The sequence below is a fragment of the Schistocerca nitens genome, chromosome 2, assembly GCF_023898315.1.
Source record: "Schistocerca nitens isolate TAMUIC-IGC-003100 chromosome 2, iqSchNite1.1, whole genome shotgun sequence".
NCBI classification, from domain to species: domain Eukaryota; kingdom Metazoa; phylum Arthropoda; class Insecta; order Orthoptera; family Acrididae; genus Schistocerca; species Schistocerca nitens.
This window is the reverse complement of record NC_064615.1, coordinates 381,510,584-381,527,430: the sequence shown is the minus strand read 5'-3', so window position 1 is coordinate 381,527,430 and position 16,847 is coordinate 381,510,584. Positions and strand designations below refer to the sequence as shown.

Below are 16,847 nucleotides of genomic sequence, written 5' to 3'. Positions count from 1 at the left end.
GAGACCGTAGCAGTCGCGCGGTTCCAGACTGAAGCGCCTAGAAACGCTCGGCCACACTGGCCGGCTATAACACTTCCATGGGGACTTTACTCGATGACTTTCCATCAGTTACCAGGAAGTGTGACCTTCCTGACAGGAATACACGAACCCAGTCCCACAACTGAGGTGATGCTCCATAGATATGTAATTTGATTAGAAGTCGCTTGAGAGGAAGGATGTCTATAAATCTAAAAGTATGGAATCAAATTGGTATCTCCCGTCGATAGCTCTCATTACTTCGTGAGAATAAAGAGTCAGATGTGTTTCAGAAGAACGGTATCTTCTGAATCCGTGCTATTTGTCAATAAATCCTTTTTATCGAGGTAATTCATCGACAGTCCTCGTATCAGAGTTCTAGTGTCCATAATTCAGGTCAAGCGCTCACAGCAGTGGGATGGGACAGCAGACCAGATGACCCGATGTTGGTGCGACCGCTTTTGCGGGGAAGGCGTTTCTGCAGGTTGACATATGCCTGATGGAGAATTTCGGAGGGCAGCCTTCTCAGCCATCTGTTGCCGAGTCGTGCGCTATAAAAGCCGGCCGTCCCAGGTAGGCCGGCAGAGTTCGGTAACCGTCTCGGCAGCAACATGGCTTACAAGGTAGGCGGGCCTCCCGTCATCTCAAACACTCACCGGTGTCTTTATTTACCAGTAGAAGTGGTCACTCTACGTTTCAAGTTTGCTCATTGCGAAGGGCGCAGGTATTGTAATCTCAGTGGCTCTACAAGTAGTAATGGATGAAGTGTGATACGATTGGATCATCAACTAGTTGAGCTCAACCGCGGAATTTTTCTCGCATCAGTATGAGTGAATGTAGGATTTATTCGAAAACGCAGTGAACATGACTTTAGAACTAACTGCAGTCCTACAAGTTCGATCCATTTCCTGTCCATCTCTGACGTACAATTTTTTCTTTCTTTGCGTTACGTCAGGCGCCGGCAAGTACTTCATCAGTAGAAACTCTGGGAACAAGGACTTAACTAACATATCAGCGTAGAGAATCTTGTGGCATAGTTACCCGCGTTGACCACGTTATTTCGTTATGTAGAATGTTTCATTGAACATTCAGTTACGTGCATCATACTATGCTGTATGGTTTCTCTCGTAGGGAATATTATTCTTAAAACATCGTAGCGCTGATTCTTGAATTTCTGTAGGGGTATGTTCACAGTTTTTTTTGTCTCTACTAGAAAATATGTGACAATAGTATATTTTCTGGATTGCTAAGCCATATTCCAGATAAGGTTTAAGTAAAGCTATTAGCATTATGTTATCAGGTCTCAAAGCTTACTCATTAAATAGTAAAGGTTTCCTGGAACATAAGACGTAAGTTACCGATGGCACTGTTCTTCGTTGTTCATAACTGTAATATTTCCGTGGGTAAATAAGAGTTGGTATCCATCAGCAGCTCATAGCACGAACTTCTAAACACGCAGTTAACGTTTTGTTCATTTTTTTAGCTTTTCTCAGTATATCGCTCGTTTAATTGACGATCTGAAACTTGAGTATGAGTTCATTTTGCTATTAAACTCTCATAGCTTCATGTCGTTTCTGTGGATGCTTTCACATCTGTACAATACCTTTGTATACTCGAATATTTCTTAGTCCAAAGAATATCCGAGGTGACATCTGCATTAGCTAATAAATGAGATAGTGGAATAACTGTAGAAAATTTATTAGATAAATCTTAGAAAAATATATATATTTAATGGCCAATCGTCTTGGTGAAGGCGTTGGGAGCCGAGCCACTTTACCATGCGTGTGAAGAGGTGGAAATAACTTAGAGCCAACTGTGGGCCATAGGGTGAATATTCAGATAAGTCCCGTTCGAGCTAACGCAATAATTCTTGTTTTCAAATTAGGAAATGGCCCTTGAGTTTTGTGGTCTTAAAGAGTGTTTGGACCCATCGAGGGCAGGGACTTCGAAATTTTTTGCCATTTAAAACCATATACAGAACAAATTGCACATTTGGCTGGTTTATCAATCGCAACGCTCATTTTGAATGGCTACTGTAGAGAAATGAGAAGCATTATGACTTTCTTGCTATCGCAACTCTAAGGGTACTACTGTTCGCGTGTATCACTATAGCGACTGTTCGCCCCGATATCTGAGTGGTCAGCGTGACGGATCGCAGTGCTCCGTCCCGGGTTCGATTCCCGGCTGGGTCGGGGATTTTCTCCGCTCAGGGACTGGGTGTTGTTCTGTATTAATCATCATTTCATTACCATGCGGTGCGCAGGTCGCCCAATGTGTCGTCGAATGTAAAAAGACCTGAACCAAGGCGGCCGGACCTGTCCCGCAAGGGGCCTCCCGGCCAATGACGCCAAACGCTCATTTCATTTCCAATATAGCGACTGTTTCGTTCCAACCACTGCTTCCTATGCCGCATGAAGACGAAGGTTATTTTCTGGATAGACCTCCTATCTTCCATTGTTCAGCTGCTTTGCAAAATGTGTCCGCTGATATCAAACACGACACATTTAATGAGTCGTTCTGATGCAATAATTATGGTGTCTTCCATGACATTTCCAGTTCTTGAAAGAGTATAGTTTCTGCAGTGGACTGTTGATATGTTCTGAAGGTTTTGATATTGTTAAATTTCGAAATGTCGAGAGTATCAAGTAGGGAAAAGTTCAATACTAAAACTGCAGATTGCTTGCTCAGTTCATTCTCTGGACAGACGTCAACACCGTTTTATATGGAAAACGATGTAGGTGCACTTATTCTAAATTCTTCTCTCGCTTTTCGTTTTCCTACTCTGATTTCATAACATTATATTCCGGATCTGCAGATACTGCTACATATGAGTGCCTTAAGATGTAATTCGGAAGTGTATAACACTAATTTTTTTCTGACCGGCAGTTAGTTAAGTGTAATCTACAAGCAGATTTAACGAAATCAGTTGTAAGTGGCGTGAATACAAGGACGTTATGTGCAAGAAGCATGAAGCGCCCTTTGAATGTATCCTGATAGCTAAAAGAGCCACGCGCACTTTGAATGAGAAAATGCTACTTGACACTGAAATCAATATAAAAGATAGGGTCGCCACCAACTCTAGCCACACGACAAAAAGAGGTAGCACTGAGTCGGAAAATTACTTAATTTATTAATAATAAAAACTCACAAAAGAACATTCATTGTAAAGTCATTGATAAAGAATGGGATGAAGTTATTAATATGATCCAGGCATTCTTCCCGTGAATCAAATATTGAGTAAAGTAAATAGGACGTGAACACCATGCGTAAGTGCAGCCTGCAGCAAGATTCGTGAAAACACAATCGCTTCCAGAGCATTTGCTTCAGATAAAAAAAGGGACACTAATCACTACACCTGTGCACATGGAAACGCTATCGGTGGGCCAACAAGGAAAACTACAAGGTAAATGGCGAAGGTAACGGCGACGTAACATCGGTACACAAGATAAGATTGAAGGCAAAATTATTTATTCCTTAAAACATTGATGTAGTGCATCTATAGCCTGCTGTTGCATGCTAACTATGTACAATTGCTTGTGAAATACGACACGTTTCATAACAGACTCGCGGGCCCACTCGGTCCGCGGAGACAATTTCTATGGACTGTGGCCAAATTTTAATCACATGAGACAAAGAAAATTCACAAATACACAAAAATTACCAAGATCCGGAAAAGATTAGAAGCATACACACACAATTGTAGGCACATAAACATTCACACTGAACCGAGGGCAATTCAACATATGCAACTCCTTTGTGCTGCGTTCCTCTCACGGATCAAAGTCAAGGCTGCATTGGGAATCAAACTGAAAGTTTACAAAAGCCTTGCATTCCCTGCTGCAACCCAGCAAGTAAATCTTTATGAGACGAAACTCGAGCTCAAAAGCTAAAAGCTCCCCTCTCTATGTGACAACGCGCCACGCGGTCAGTCCAACTCACCCTTCTGCTACTGGAGCACAGCTGTGTACGCTTCCCGTACCGGCGGCAGACTGCCTCCCGCTTCTCCAGCCTCTTCCACGCTCCGCGTGGACCGGGAAACCCCAGGATGCCATTTCCGCCACCAACCTAACGCAGGTGGATTTCTTACAGGTAGCGGAAACCTCTTTGCCGACTTGACCACTACGAGAGTTGGCAATGAAAGGTGGCTACAGGACCCTTTCATCACCCCAAACGTCCCGGAGAAGACTGTGCCGCGAATTTTCTCGCCATGCTAGGAGATTCGCCAACAGTCTTCGAAACAAACATACCCTAACGAGTAACAATTGCAACAGTAAACAGCAGCACAAAAGAGTTGATTAATCTCTTATATCCAAGTGAGCTTTATCTGACCTTAGTCAATAATTGTGACCTCATGCGGTCCGCAAAGCAAACAGAACAAATTAAATTAAGCGTGATATCCTACGCTAACATCATGTCATCTGACCTACTACGACCACAACCATGAGATATTATTTTAAAATTGCCTTAACCAACTATCAAAAGTTAACATAGAGACATAGGTGAACAGGTACATAATATATATAAATATATAAACAAATACAATGATGCAAAATCATTATCACGAACCAAAGCAGTATCATCTGGTGCTGACATATATAAAAACATGCAAGTGAAAGTGCAAAATACAATATTCACAACAAATACAGTGATACAAAATCATTAATGAACCCAATGGTATGACAGCTGGTAAATAATCACCTATGGAAAATAAGACATGAGTACAAAAACACATCCAGAAATCAACTCGTTGACACGCTGTCATTTTTCATTTTCGTCACATGGTTGTTTCACTGGGTATTCTCTTTAGGTGCTGGGGTGGGCGTCTCTTCTAAAGGCGACTTGGAGGATAAGCTACTAGGGGACCACAACACTGAACTGGGGAGTTCGCAGCGGTGTTGATTGTAACGTCCGTTGTAACCCAGGTTGATCATCCTAGACAGCACCCCGCGACGTTGCCTCGTGCCCGTTTCCACCCTCTGCGTCCATACTGTGGGATGGTTCGGCGTTGCAGATTTGCAGGACATCGCCACTTGTGGGCCCTGCCTCATCATCGAGAAGGCGGCTTGGCGGTTGTCGTCCGTGTGTTGTGGAGGAATGTGTTTTACCGACACACGCCCCCGTCTCCTGTCGTGTCAATGGGGAGACACGCGCTCTTCTGCGTCGCATCGAGGTCGACGTAAACTCGTGCGGGTGTCGGGCTTGAGACCCGCTTATCACCTCTTTGCACCGTCTCAGCTGATGCGTCAGTGGTGGGACCCGTGTCCCTCCGGGCAGTGGGCGTTACCTCACCGCAGCAGCCGTCTGGACTAGCGGCGCTCAGGGATCGGCGGCCTCGCCTGGTGTGCGTCATACTTTCCCTTTCGCTTGTCAGATGACTAGCGCATGGGGTGGAACGCCGGCCATCAGCTGGCGCTGCCGTGGTGACACGCCTGCGGGCTCCGGTGTGAGCCTGCGCCTGGGGGAAGACCAGCATCCCCTCCCCTCTGACGGGGAAACAGCTGTGACCGCTCGCCGCATCACTGCTTCGCCGTTGATACCAGGGTTCGGCAACGCCTGCCGGTGGACCAAGCCCTGTGCTTTCTGAGGCGGAGGCTCCCTAGGCGGCCTTGCACCCACTTAAGAACTGCGCTCACAGGGATCGTTACAAAATATCATGTGTACAGATTACCACAAAATCTTCGGAGTTTATCACTCCTGATCAATACATGGAATAGTGCCCAAAATTAACTTGACAAAAAGGGCCTTCTTAACATTACTAATAAGAAGAACAACGAAGAAAATTAAATAACCAATATTCAAACAAACAAAAAATCCTTTTTATAAAATATAGTTCCAGCATTACATCTGCTGTCAATCATTCAGGGTAGATCTTGTACAAGGTTTGGTCAGGATTTGGATAGGATTTGGCGCCGCTGCTAGCTACAGACTCAAAACTCTACCTGCTCCTAACTACGCTCTCACACAATCTACACAGCTCGTACTAGTCACCATCACCATATAGCCCGACTACAATTCCCACATATAAACAAAATATTCCTTTCAACAGCAATACCCATATCGTTGTTCATTGACTGCTCCTCCAAGGTTTGCAGAACATGTTTGCTGATCTGTGAAAAATTTCCAAGACTTCTTTTCTATGGACATTGCATAATAAAAGTTATGATTAATGAGACACAGAAGGTTCATTCAAGTCACATCTGAAATGGTAAATGTTTCAACATCTATTCATCAGCCTAATGCAAAAGGTCAGTGGGCATAAAAATGGCAATAAAAATCATCCTATCCTATTAGCAAACACATAAACACTTCGTCCTATAAGTACATAAAAAAATACTGTCAAAAGAAATCCATTGTCCAGGGCCATGAGTACCCAACTTACTGCTACCATAAGATACTCATAATGATTACACACTTACTCACCACATGTCCCCAGGGATCCTCACCTACCGTCATGTTATTTCAGCTTGGAGGTAGTCGCACTGATTCTCTATTAAATATCAAGTTGCTTGAGTTAATAAGCTGTTTCCATTTACGTCTTCTGGGGTTTCACATTCTGGTGTCCTCAACCGTACCTAGTAGTATGTGACGGCAAGTTACACTTTCATAATATCTTATAAGATGGCAACCCCGAAAATCAAACACTATTAGTCTCCCTTCATACACAAGTCCTTCACCTACAAGTCACCAAGTTGCTTCATTAACATCGCAGTACATTTCAAAAATCTCACTGAATCATCCTCACCTAAGGGGAATAAGAACATTACAACTGTAATTTATCATCAAGAATTACCTTACGTCCAATTCCTCGCCACGTCAATACGTCCGATACCTTTTTAGTCATCAAAAAACAAAAGCCATCTTACTGTAATAGGAAACACTTGATCTGAGCCTCATAATCATTTACATTCAGATGTTTTGAAACTGCACAACATTACTCCTTTCTGCTGACAAGAAGAAATAACTACGCATATATTGGGGGACCCTTTACAATTCACAGAAAATATACACTTTAATTTTAAACACACCAGAGTGAATCAAAACATTAGAAAATATACACTGTAAATGTACTAAACAGACACGACTGGGTTTACCGCAGGCACAACAATACTGTGGCCCTCCCTCAACAAATCTTCCATAATAACGTCTTCCTTTATCAAATGCACATCAGTATCATCAATAGCACCGGTCCTCATTAAGTTGACGCCAACCGAGTCAGCCAATAGTCATTGATTCCTTTGATTAGAGGTATTTGGCTGATTGTGCAGCGGGTTTGCGGAACGAATTTCAACACCCACTGGCGGACCACCCGTACTGTTTAGAGCACCCCTGTTGTCGCTTGTTCGATAATTATTTTGTGGTCGGTTGCGACTACCGTTCCTAGGTCCGCTATAATTACTCCAATATCTCTGCTCATTACCATATCTTCTAAACTCCCGGGGGTGTCTTTGATTTACTCTCGGCGAATGATGACGATTGGCATCGTCCGTTCTGCCCGCGTTCCGTGAGGAATCGCGACGCTGCCAACGCTCGCGCGCCCTGTAACTCTGAGACGACCCATTACGTCTGTATTGCCACCTGTCTCTACGGCTGCGGCTTCGCTTGCGTGGCCGCTGCTCGTAGGCGCTCTGACCGTAATTCTGCGTGGTGCCATTCGCATCACACTGAAGCTCTAAAAGAAGATTGCGAAAACTCTCTACGTCATCCTTACATCGTCCTGCAAGGATAACGTGCCGCAACTGCATTGGAAACTTTCCCAGGCAAATACGAATAATTTCCGCAGGTCCATAAGGATCGTCAAGATGTTCATTCGCCTGCAGCATGTGCTCGAACATCTGCACAGGGCTGGAGAATTTCGACCTGTTTAACTCTGGTAGCTTAATGAGTCCGTGTTTTACACGACTCTGCGCTGCCACTGACCAATAGATCGACAGGAAGTGTAGACGAAACTCCCCGACAGTGTAGCAATTGCGTGCAATTGACCTCATCCGCGCCGCTGGCTCACCTTCGAGGTAGCCGCACATATACTCTATTTTGTGCGCACTGGGCCACGTAGGAGGGAGGGAGAACTCGAACTGCTGTAACCAGGCCCGCGGGTGAATCCCCGTAGCCGAGTTACGGAAGACTTCAAACTTCCTCACGGACAGAAAATGTTTAAAGTCAAATTCGTGAGTTTCCCTTGGCGAACGTTCCTGAGGGGATCCGCGCCGTTCCCACCTGGTACGAGATCCGAGATCATGACGATGATCAAATTCGCCATCGTTCCCGGAATCATCGTCGGAATAATGGCCCTTTCGTTCATTTCTTTCAACTTCATGGGCCTTTAACCCTTTTAGATGAAGTTCTAAACGGGCCATGCGCTCACATATTCCCTCGGTAACCCCTCTTTGTTGTATTTTTATTTCACACTGTCCACGCGAACATTTCGTTATCGACCGTATTTCGTCTGCATCCGCTGATGACGAGGTAATCGTTTCCCTGTTATTGTCAGACTTACGCGCCACTGCGTCTGAGATCCTGGCTATTTCTTCTCGCATCTCTCGGTGGGCCGTGTCTTGTTGTGTTTGCTTAAGCCCTTGCTCTCGCTCGAGAGCTATTATCGCCTGGCTGAGGGTTTCTACCTGCGCGCTAATATGGACCGGGCACTTAGCCGCAGTGTCCTCTATTCGGCACACAAGAGCCGCGTGGTCACTCTGGCATTGTTCTGCTAACGCGCGGAGATCCCTGGCGGAATTTTGTCCTACTCGGGACTCAAGAGCCGCTCGTTCACTCTGGCATTGTTCTGCTAGTATACGTATATTCCCAGCGAACCTTTCTTCTTGCTCCATCACCTGCTTGCTAATGCCTTGCTGCCCCTCTTCTAAGGCGGAGATGCGTTGGTCAATGATCGCCAGTTTCTCCCCAACACCCTGTACTATTTCACTAGTCAATCTTTTATTTGCTTCCTCGATATGCCTCCTATTTTCTTCTGCTTGTTTTTTATTCACTTCCTCGCTATATCTCCTATTTTCTTCTGCTTGTTTTTTATTCACTTCCTCGCTATATCTCCTATTTTCTTCTGCTTGTTTTTTATTCACTTCCTCGATATGTCTCCTATTTTCTTCTGCTTGTTTTTTATTCACTTCCTCGATATGTCTCCTATTACTGTCTAGTAATTGTCGTAGCATAGCCTGTAATGAATTTGCATCTATCGAATGATTCGAAATCACTACAGCGGGCTCAGGATGGACAACACTTGTACTTGCGTTTTCCGCGTTTCGTTCCTGGTCGGACTCGACGTTTTGACCTCGTCCTTGTTCAGGGTTATTTTCTGGCAGGTTTTTCCGATCGCGGCTCCCTGAACGGCTACGCGTCTCCATCATAAGGATAGTTACTCCGTGCTCCAAAATACAACAAGAATAATGCCAAAGTCTCCTAATGGACTCACAGTCCCCAAAAAGCACCCAAGATTTACTATATGACACCGGTACACGCCACAGGACAAGAATCAACCCAAACTTGTAACACAATTGAATACTAAATCACAATATTTATACAGTAATACATATACAAGATAAAACATGTAAGAAAATGCACACCTATGTCATAAATTCACGTAAATTCAGTATCACAGAAAGACAATATACCAATTAGCACATCCAACCGAAAATAACTAATCCTCACTGCGCATCAGAAGATCCCTGGTTTACCGAAATCCGTGAGCAGGGTAAGCCATGTGTAAGTGGCGTGAATACAAGGACGTTATGTGCAAGAAGCATGAAGCGCCCTTTGAATGTATCCTGATAGCTAAAAGAGCCACGCGCACTTTGAATGAGAAAATGCTACTTGACACTGAAATCAATATAAAAGATAGGGTCGCCACCAACTCTAGCCACACGACAAAAAGAGGTAGCACTGAGTCGGAAAATTACTTAATTTATTAATAATAAAAACTCACAAAAGAACATTCATTGTAAAGTCATTGATAAAGAATGGGATGAAGTTATTAATATGATCCAGGCATTCTTCCCGTGAATCAAATATTGAGTAAAGTAAATAGGACGTGAACACCATGCGTAAGTGCAGCCTGCAGCAAGATTCGTGAAAACACAATCGCTTCCAGAGCATTTGCTTCAGATAAAAAAAGGGACACTAATCACTACACCTGTGCACATGGAAACGCTATCGGTGGGCCAACAAGGAAAACTACAAGGTAAATGGCGAAGGTAACGGCGACGTAACATCGGTACACAAGATAAGATTGAAGGCAAAATTATTTATTCCTTAAAACATTGATGTAGTGCATCTATAGCCTGCTGTTGCATGCTAACTATGTACAATTGCTTGTGAAATACGACACGTTTCATAACAGACTCGCGGGCCCACTCGGTCCGCGGAGACAATTTCTATGGACTGTGGCCAAATTTTAATCACATGAGACAAAGAAAATTCACAAATACACAAAAATTACCAAGATCCGGAAAAGATTAGAAGCATACACACACAATTGTAGGCACATAAACATTCACACTGAACCGAGGGCAATTCAACATATGCAACTCCTTTGTGCTGCGTTCCTCTCACGGATCAAAGTCAAGGCTGCATTGGGAATCAAACTGAAAGTTTACAAAAGCCTTGCATTCCCTGCTGCAACCCAGCAAGTAAATCTTTATGAGACGAAACTCGAGCTCAAAAGCTAAAAGCTCCCCTCTCTATGTGACAACGCGCCACGCGGTCAGTCCAACTCACCCATCTGCTACTGGAGCACAGCTGTGTACGCTTCCCGTACCGGCGGCAGACTGCCTCCCGCTTCTCCAGCCTCTTCCACGCTCCGCGTGGACCGGGAAACCCCAGGATGCCATTTCCGCCACCAACCTAACGCAGGTGGATTTCTTACAGGTAGCGGAAACCTCTTTGCCGACTTGACCACTACGAGAGTTGGCAATGAAAGGTGGCTACAGGACCCTTTCACAGTAAACATCGAAATCTGGAAGGCGGGAGTATGAGTTCCACGTGACTTCTCATCATCACAACTAGTATGCTCCAGTGTCAGTAAATAATTATTTTACAGTTTCTTCCACCGATAAACGAACTGAATTTTCGGATACTCAGAAGTGACAGACTTCGCTGTTATTTTCTACTCTTCAAAAATTTTTCTTACAAAACATGTTCCTTATGAGTTGGAACCTCATGCCAATTTGTCATATTAGTGGAAAAAATAACACATTATATAAAGGTTTGACAGAATAAAATATTTACAAACAAAAAGCAACTTGAGCACATGGCCATGTCCGTATATGTAGCGCCCACAGATAATTGTTAAGTCTTCCATTAATGGAAAGTGTCAGGCCAACGCAAACAGATGTGCTCATGCGCGTTTTACTGTATATTGTGATTTTTGACTTAATAATCATCTGTGAGCGCTACATATACGGACATAGCAAGCGCACAAGGTGTTTTTTGACTGTAAATATTTTATCTCTAACAAACCTTTATATAAAATGCTACATTTTATCCACTATTATGACAACTTAGAATGAAGTTCCAACTCACAATGAACACGTTTTGTGACAAAACATTTTGAAGACCAGAAGATCACAGCAACTCTGTTGAAACCGGCCGTCGAAAACGAAGAAGTGTTTATACGATCTTGGCTATAGAAGGTTTGGTACCGAGATAAAGGTACTGTTTCCTAAATACTGTATCATATGTCGGGAATGGGATACTGTAGTATACAAATCTTATACCATATCAGTTAGATGCATCTGTTGCTTGTTTCTACAGGGAAGGCAAGTTACCTGTTTTCTATTTCGCAGAAAAATTTTCTGCCGTCAATCAATCCTCTTAGTATAGGGGTTAGACAAAAATATGCAAAATGCTACAAGAAATGCTAACTTGAACATAAGTACATATGCTAACCAACGCCGCAGGTTGCGCCGTTGCGTCTGACCACGACGGGCACCTGCATAATGTTGTCAATACGTTGGAAGTGTGAGCTGTGACCGGAAGAGTGTTCTGTGTAGATGTGTGTGCACTATGTCAGACCTAAGTGAATTCGAATGTGGCCAAATCGCTGAAGCTCGTATGGTGGGTGCTTTCCTAACCAAGGTAAATGAAGCATTTGGTGTTTCAAGAGGCAATGTATCGAAGGTTTATACTGCATACAGGGAAAACAGAAAAACATCATCCGCTAAGTCACAGCACGGAGTGTGTGTTGTGTTATCGTGACGGTCGGTCACTGGAAAGATTGTGATGAAAAAGTAGAGAACGACAGCTGAGAAAGTAGCTGCAGACCTGAATGTTGCACTCGTGAACCCTGTCAGGACCAAAACAACACGAAGAACGCTGTCCGCAGCTCGTGGTCTCGCGGTCGCGTTCTCGCTTCCCGAGCACGGGGACCCGGGCTCGATTCCCGGTGGGGTCAGGAATTTTCACCTGCCTCGAGATGACTGGGTGTTCGTGTTCTCCTCATTCACGAAAGTGGCGAGATTGGACTGTGCAAAGGTTGGGAATTTGTACGGGCGCTGATAACCCCACAGTTGAGCGCCACACAAACCACACATCATCATCAACACGAAGAAAGCTCCATAAGCAGGGGATTCCAAAACCGCTCATCAGTGACATAAACGCCCGTAACAGGAACGTGGTGCCGAATCCATAAAACATGGACCATGGAGCAATCGAGGGATATGATTTTGTCAGATGAGTCGTGTTTCTCACTGTTTCCATGTTCTGGCCGAAGAGTGAAAAAAAGGGAGGAGGGGGGGTTCGGTGATTAATTGGACAGTCATATAGTGATGTTCTAAGGGCCCCATCCTTACTATGCAAGGTCGCATTACTGCCTAGGATTATGTCTCCATTTTGTCTGATCAGGTCCATAACATGGCACTACGTTAGTTCCCCGATGGTGATGCTGTGTTCCAAGATTACGGGCTCCCTGTTCACACAGTTCGTATCGTCCAGGAATGATTATGTGAGCGCGAGGATCAAATGTTGCTTCTTTCCTGGCTACCACAGTCGCCATATGTCAGTATTATTGAGGCATTGTGGTCTATTTTGGAGGGAGGGTTGTGTTATCGCTATGTACTTCCATCTTCGTTACCTGAAGTTTCCACTAGGGAGAATGGTATAAGATTCCATTGAAAATCATACAGAACCAGTATTTTTCCATTCCGAGAGGACTGAAAGCTGTTTTGAATGCCAACAGGTTTCCTATACCGTATTAGGCACGGTATTGTGTGGCGTTTTCGCTGTGTACATACTTTTGTCCACCCTCTGTGCTTCTGACACTGGTCAAGTTACGTCTTTATTGGCACGCTAAAAAGCTTTTATTAATTCAATTTTCTATGCAGACATTCTATGCCAGGAAACAGAGGAAACATTTCTATTATTGAAACTGAAGTGAAACATGTCAGCAAAAAACTCCCATTGATTTTCCTACAATTTTCGCAATTTTCTAGATTCAGTTTTCTTCCCGTTCAGTTTATCCTATACACGTAGTTAACGTGCCTACAAGACCAGAAGAGCTGACATTTCAAGTCCAAAATGGTGGTTCAAATGGTTCAAATCGCTCTGAGCACTATGGGACTTAACATCTGAGGTCATCAGTCCCCTAGAACTTAGAACTACTTAAACCTAACTAACGTAAGGACATGACATACATCCATGCCCGAGGCAGGATTCGAACCTGCGACCGTAGCGGTCGCGCTGTTCCAGACTGAAGCGCCGAGAACCGCCCGGCCACATCGGCCGGCAAAATGGTGGTTCACTTCATTCAATGGAAGTTGCGCAGAATCAAATAGTGTATTCGACAAATTACAATAAACCAATATTTTTCTCCACTGAGAATAAAACCATGTCCACATTCTTTGTGTGCATGTTTGGGAGATAAATTCACCTTGCTTCGAGAGATAGATTGGTTTCTGTCACCTTATGCTCTAAAAATAACGAACTCCCGCCAGCAGTGACAGCCACAGTTGAACTGTAGTTTCTTTGCTCTGACTGGGAGGCTACTGAGATGGAAGAAAGCATAGTAAACGCACTTCTGATTTACAACGACACATAATACTCGATTGAGCGAGGTGGAGCAGTGGTTAGCACACTGGACTCGCATTCGGGAAGGCGGCAGTTCAAACCAGCGTCCGTCCATCCTGATTTACGTTTTCCGTGAGTTCCCTAAATTGCTCCAGGAAACTGCCGGAATGGTTCCCTTGAAAGGGCACGGCCGACTTCCTTCCCCGTCCTTGCCTAATGCGACGGAGTCGATGACCTCGCTGTTTGGTCCCCTCCTCCCCAAATCAACCAACCAACCATAATATTCGAATAAAACAGTCGCAGGTCGCAGACAATTTGAATTTCTAACCGGTTTCGCATATCAGTAGCGAGTCTCATCAGATGTGTAAACATTACAGTACTTAGCAACAATATCAGCTAAAGTTAATCACTAAAAGTCAATTTACGACGCAATAGCTTATGATTTTTGCCACTGTGGCAACATATTAGGGGGAAAGGCGGAGAAGGGTAAAAGTACTATCGAGGCTGGAACACAGTTTTTACTAGTATTTACGCTATGAAGAGCATGGTTACACAAATTCTGAACGTACGTCAAGGCGAGTATTTAAACTCAACCAGACGCCCTAGGATGAATTCAGAATAGCATGAGCGTAACCGACATAGCAGGTAAATGCTCTTTGTTAAATGTGGAAGTGGAGTTGAAGATATTTAAGGAAAAGAAAACAAACTTACAAAATTTATTAAATGATTACAGTGAGTTCAATTTGAACGGGTTTTTCAGATCTTTCGATGTGGTGCTACAGAAAATAATGTTAGTACATGGTTTTTAAATATCGATATGACTGTTAAGTCTCCTATCAAATGTGATAACTTACACAGTTTTGCTCTGGTCATATATCTGATCAGTTAGCTTACAGTAAGCGTGACAGATCCAACGCACATCACTTTATGTTTAGCTCTGATAAAGCATGGTGCTTTTAACCTCCTGACTTCTTGTCATGATGGCAAATATTGTTACTGCGCCTTAGCTGCCATTTAATAATTGAAATTTTTTGTTGTTATTGCTACATACTATAATTTTTGTAGACCTGATGATACTCGCGCCTGAGGCGGGAAACTGGTTATAACAGTGTGGGATTTGTGTTTTTTTTAATATGTTAGATATAATAATGGTTATAGATTAATGTCCCATTGGCATGGAGGTCGTTAATTGGCTAGTTACTCGACGAAAGGAATAAGTACGACTTGCGGCAATAACGATGTTAATGGAGGGGTCCCGACGAAAGTCAGATGTGGTTTTGCAAAATTACGAAAAAATTAAATGAGAATGATTTTACGGTGATTGAAGCCCATTCCTCCTAAAAACAGTTCTATTCTTGTAACCACTTCTTCATTCACTAAAACGGCTAGTAAATACTGCTGATTATTTGTCGAACGTTTAACGTCACAGGCAAGATTGTTCAGCCGTCATTACAATTTTAGAACCTTAAACATAATGAACACAAGACACGGAAAGAATAAGGCCAGAGACCTAATCCCTTCCTTGGGGATCAAACATCACAGAAAAAAATTTGAGACTAGTTACATGACCTCTTTCATAATAATCGTCGAATAGAGGAGTATAAAGAAAATATTTTTCACTAATTTTCTAGTTAGCTGAAGGCAGTAGTCGATTGCATAGCGATTATTTTACAAATGGTGAAAAATATAAAACTGCCTAACTTCAAAGTAATTGCTAAAATTAAAAAGAAGAAAATGTAAGAGTGCTTATCGAATTCTGGTACGTTCTTAAATCTAGGTGATCATCTTCGCGGCGGTGGTGGCTGTGGCCCGCGCCATCTACCTGGACGCTCCCGCGGTGTACGCCCCGTACGCCGCCCGCGCCTACGCTGCTCCCGCTTACGCCGCCCCCGCAGTCGTCGCCGCCCCCGCCGTCCGCGCTGCCCCTGTGGCCGTCGCCGCCCCCGCCGTGAGGGCCGCCGCAGTGCCGGTAGCCGCCGCCGCCCCCGCAGCCGTGGCCGCCGCCGAGTACGACCCGCACCCGCAGTACAGCTACGGCTACAGCGTGTCCGACGCGCTCACCGGCGACTCCAAGACCCACCAGGAGAGCCGCGACGGAGACGTCGTCCAGGGCAGCTACAGCCTGGTCGAGTCCGACGGCTCCGTGCGCACCGTCGACTACACCGCAGACCCCGTCAACGGCTTCAACGCCGTCGTGCACAAGGAGGGCGGAGTCCACCCGCCTGTTTCCGCCCCCGCTCCTGTGGCCGTGGCCGCCCCCGCCGTAGCCAGGGCTGCAATCGCCGCCCCCGCTTTGGCCGCCGCCCCTGTGGTGAGGACCGCCGTCGCCGCCCCCGCCATCGCAGCCGCCCCCATCGCCAGGGCAGCCATCGCTGCACCCGCCTACGCCACCTACGCCGCCGCTCCCTTCGCCAGGGCTGCATACGCTGCCCCTGTCTACCAGTACGGTAGGGCTGTAATTGCGTGAAATCTCATCCGGCGGCTCCCACATGTGCAACCCTGAACCCTACTTGTTGCTGAGTTTGCAATCACATTCATTCTGTACCCATAACATGCAAATAAAGATGTCTTATACTTATTTCCTTGCGTCTCTTCTGTCAGCTGCATGTGTAAAACTTGTCTCTGTATTAATTACATGGACACATACCTACCAGGTTCCAAATACTAACCACACTCAACCTAAAACCTTTTTCTAATGTTGGTAATGCAACATTGAGATAGTTAAGTAGGAAATCAAATTATGCCAATTTTTTCTTAAACGTTTGTGTGTTGCAGGCAATCCCGAGAGATGAACTGAATGAAAATAGCCTCTCTACAGTCCG

The 16,847-nt window shown here is 44.6% G+C and overlaps 1 protein-coding gene across 1 annotated transcript; it reads left to right on the top strand.

Annotated features, from left to right (window-relative positions):
* Positions 1–600: 600 nt before the first annotated feature.
* LOC126236222 (cuticle protein 19.8-like) lies at positions 601–16,603 on the top strand. The gene is made up of 2 exons (XM_049945353.1): positions 601–638; positions 15,803–16,603. The coding sequence occupies exons 1-2, from the start codon at positions 627–629 to the stop codon at positions 16,490–16,492; spliced, it is 702 nt and encodes a 233-aa protein (XP_049801310.1). The 5' UTR covers positions 601–626; the 3' UTR covers positions 16,493–16,603.
* The last annotated feature ends 244 nt before the right edge of the window (positions 16,604–16,847 follow it).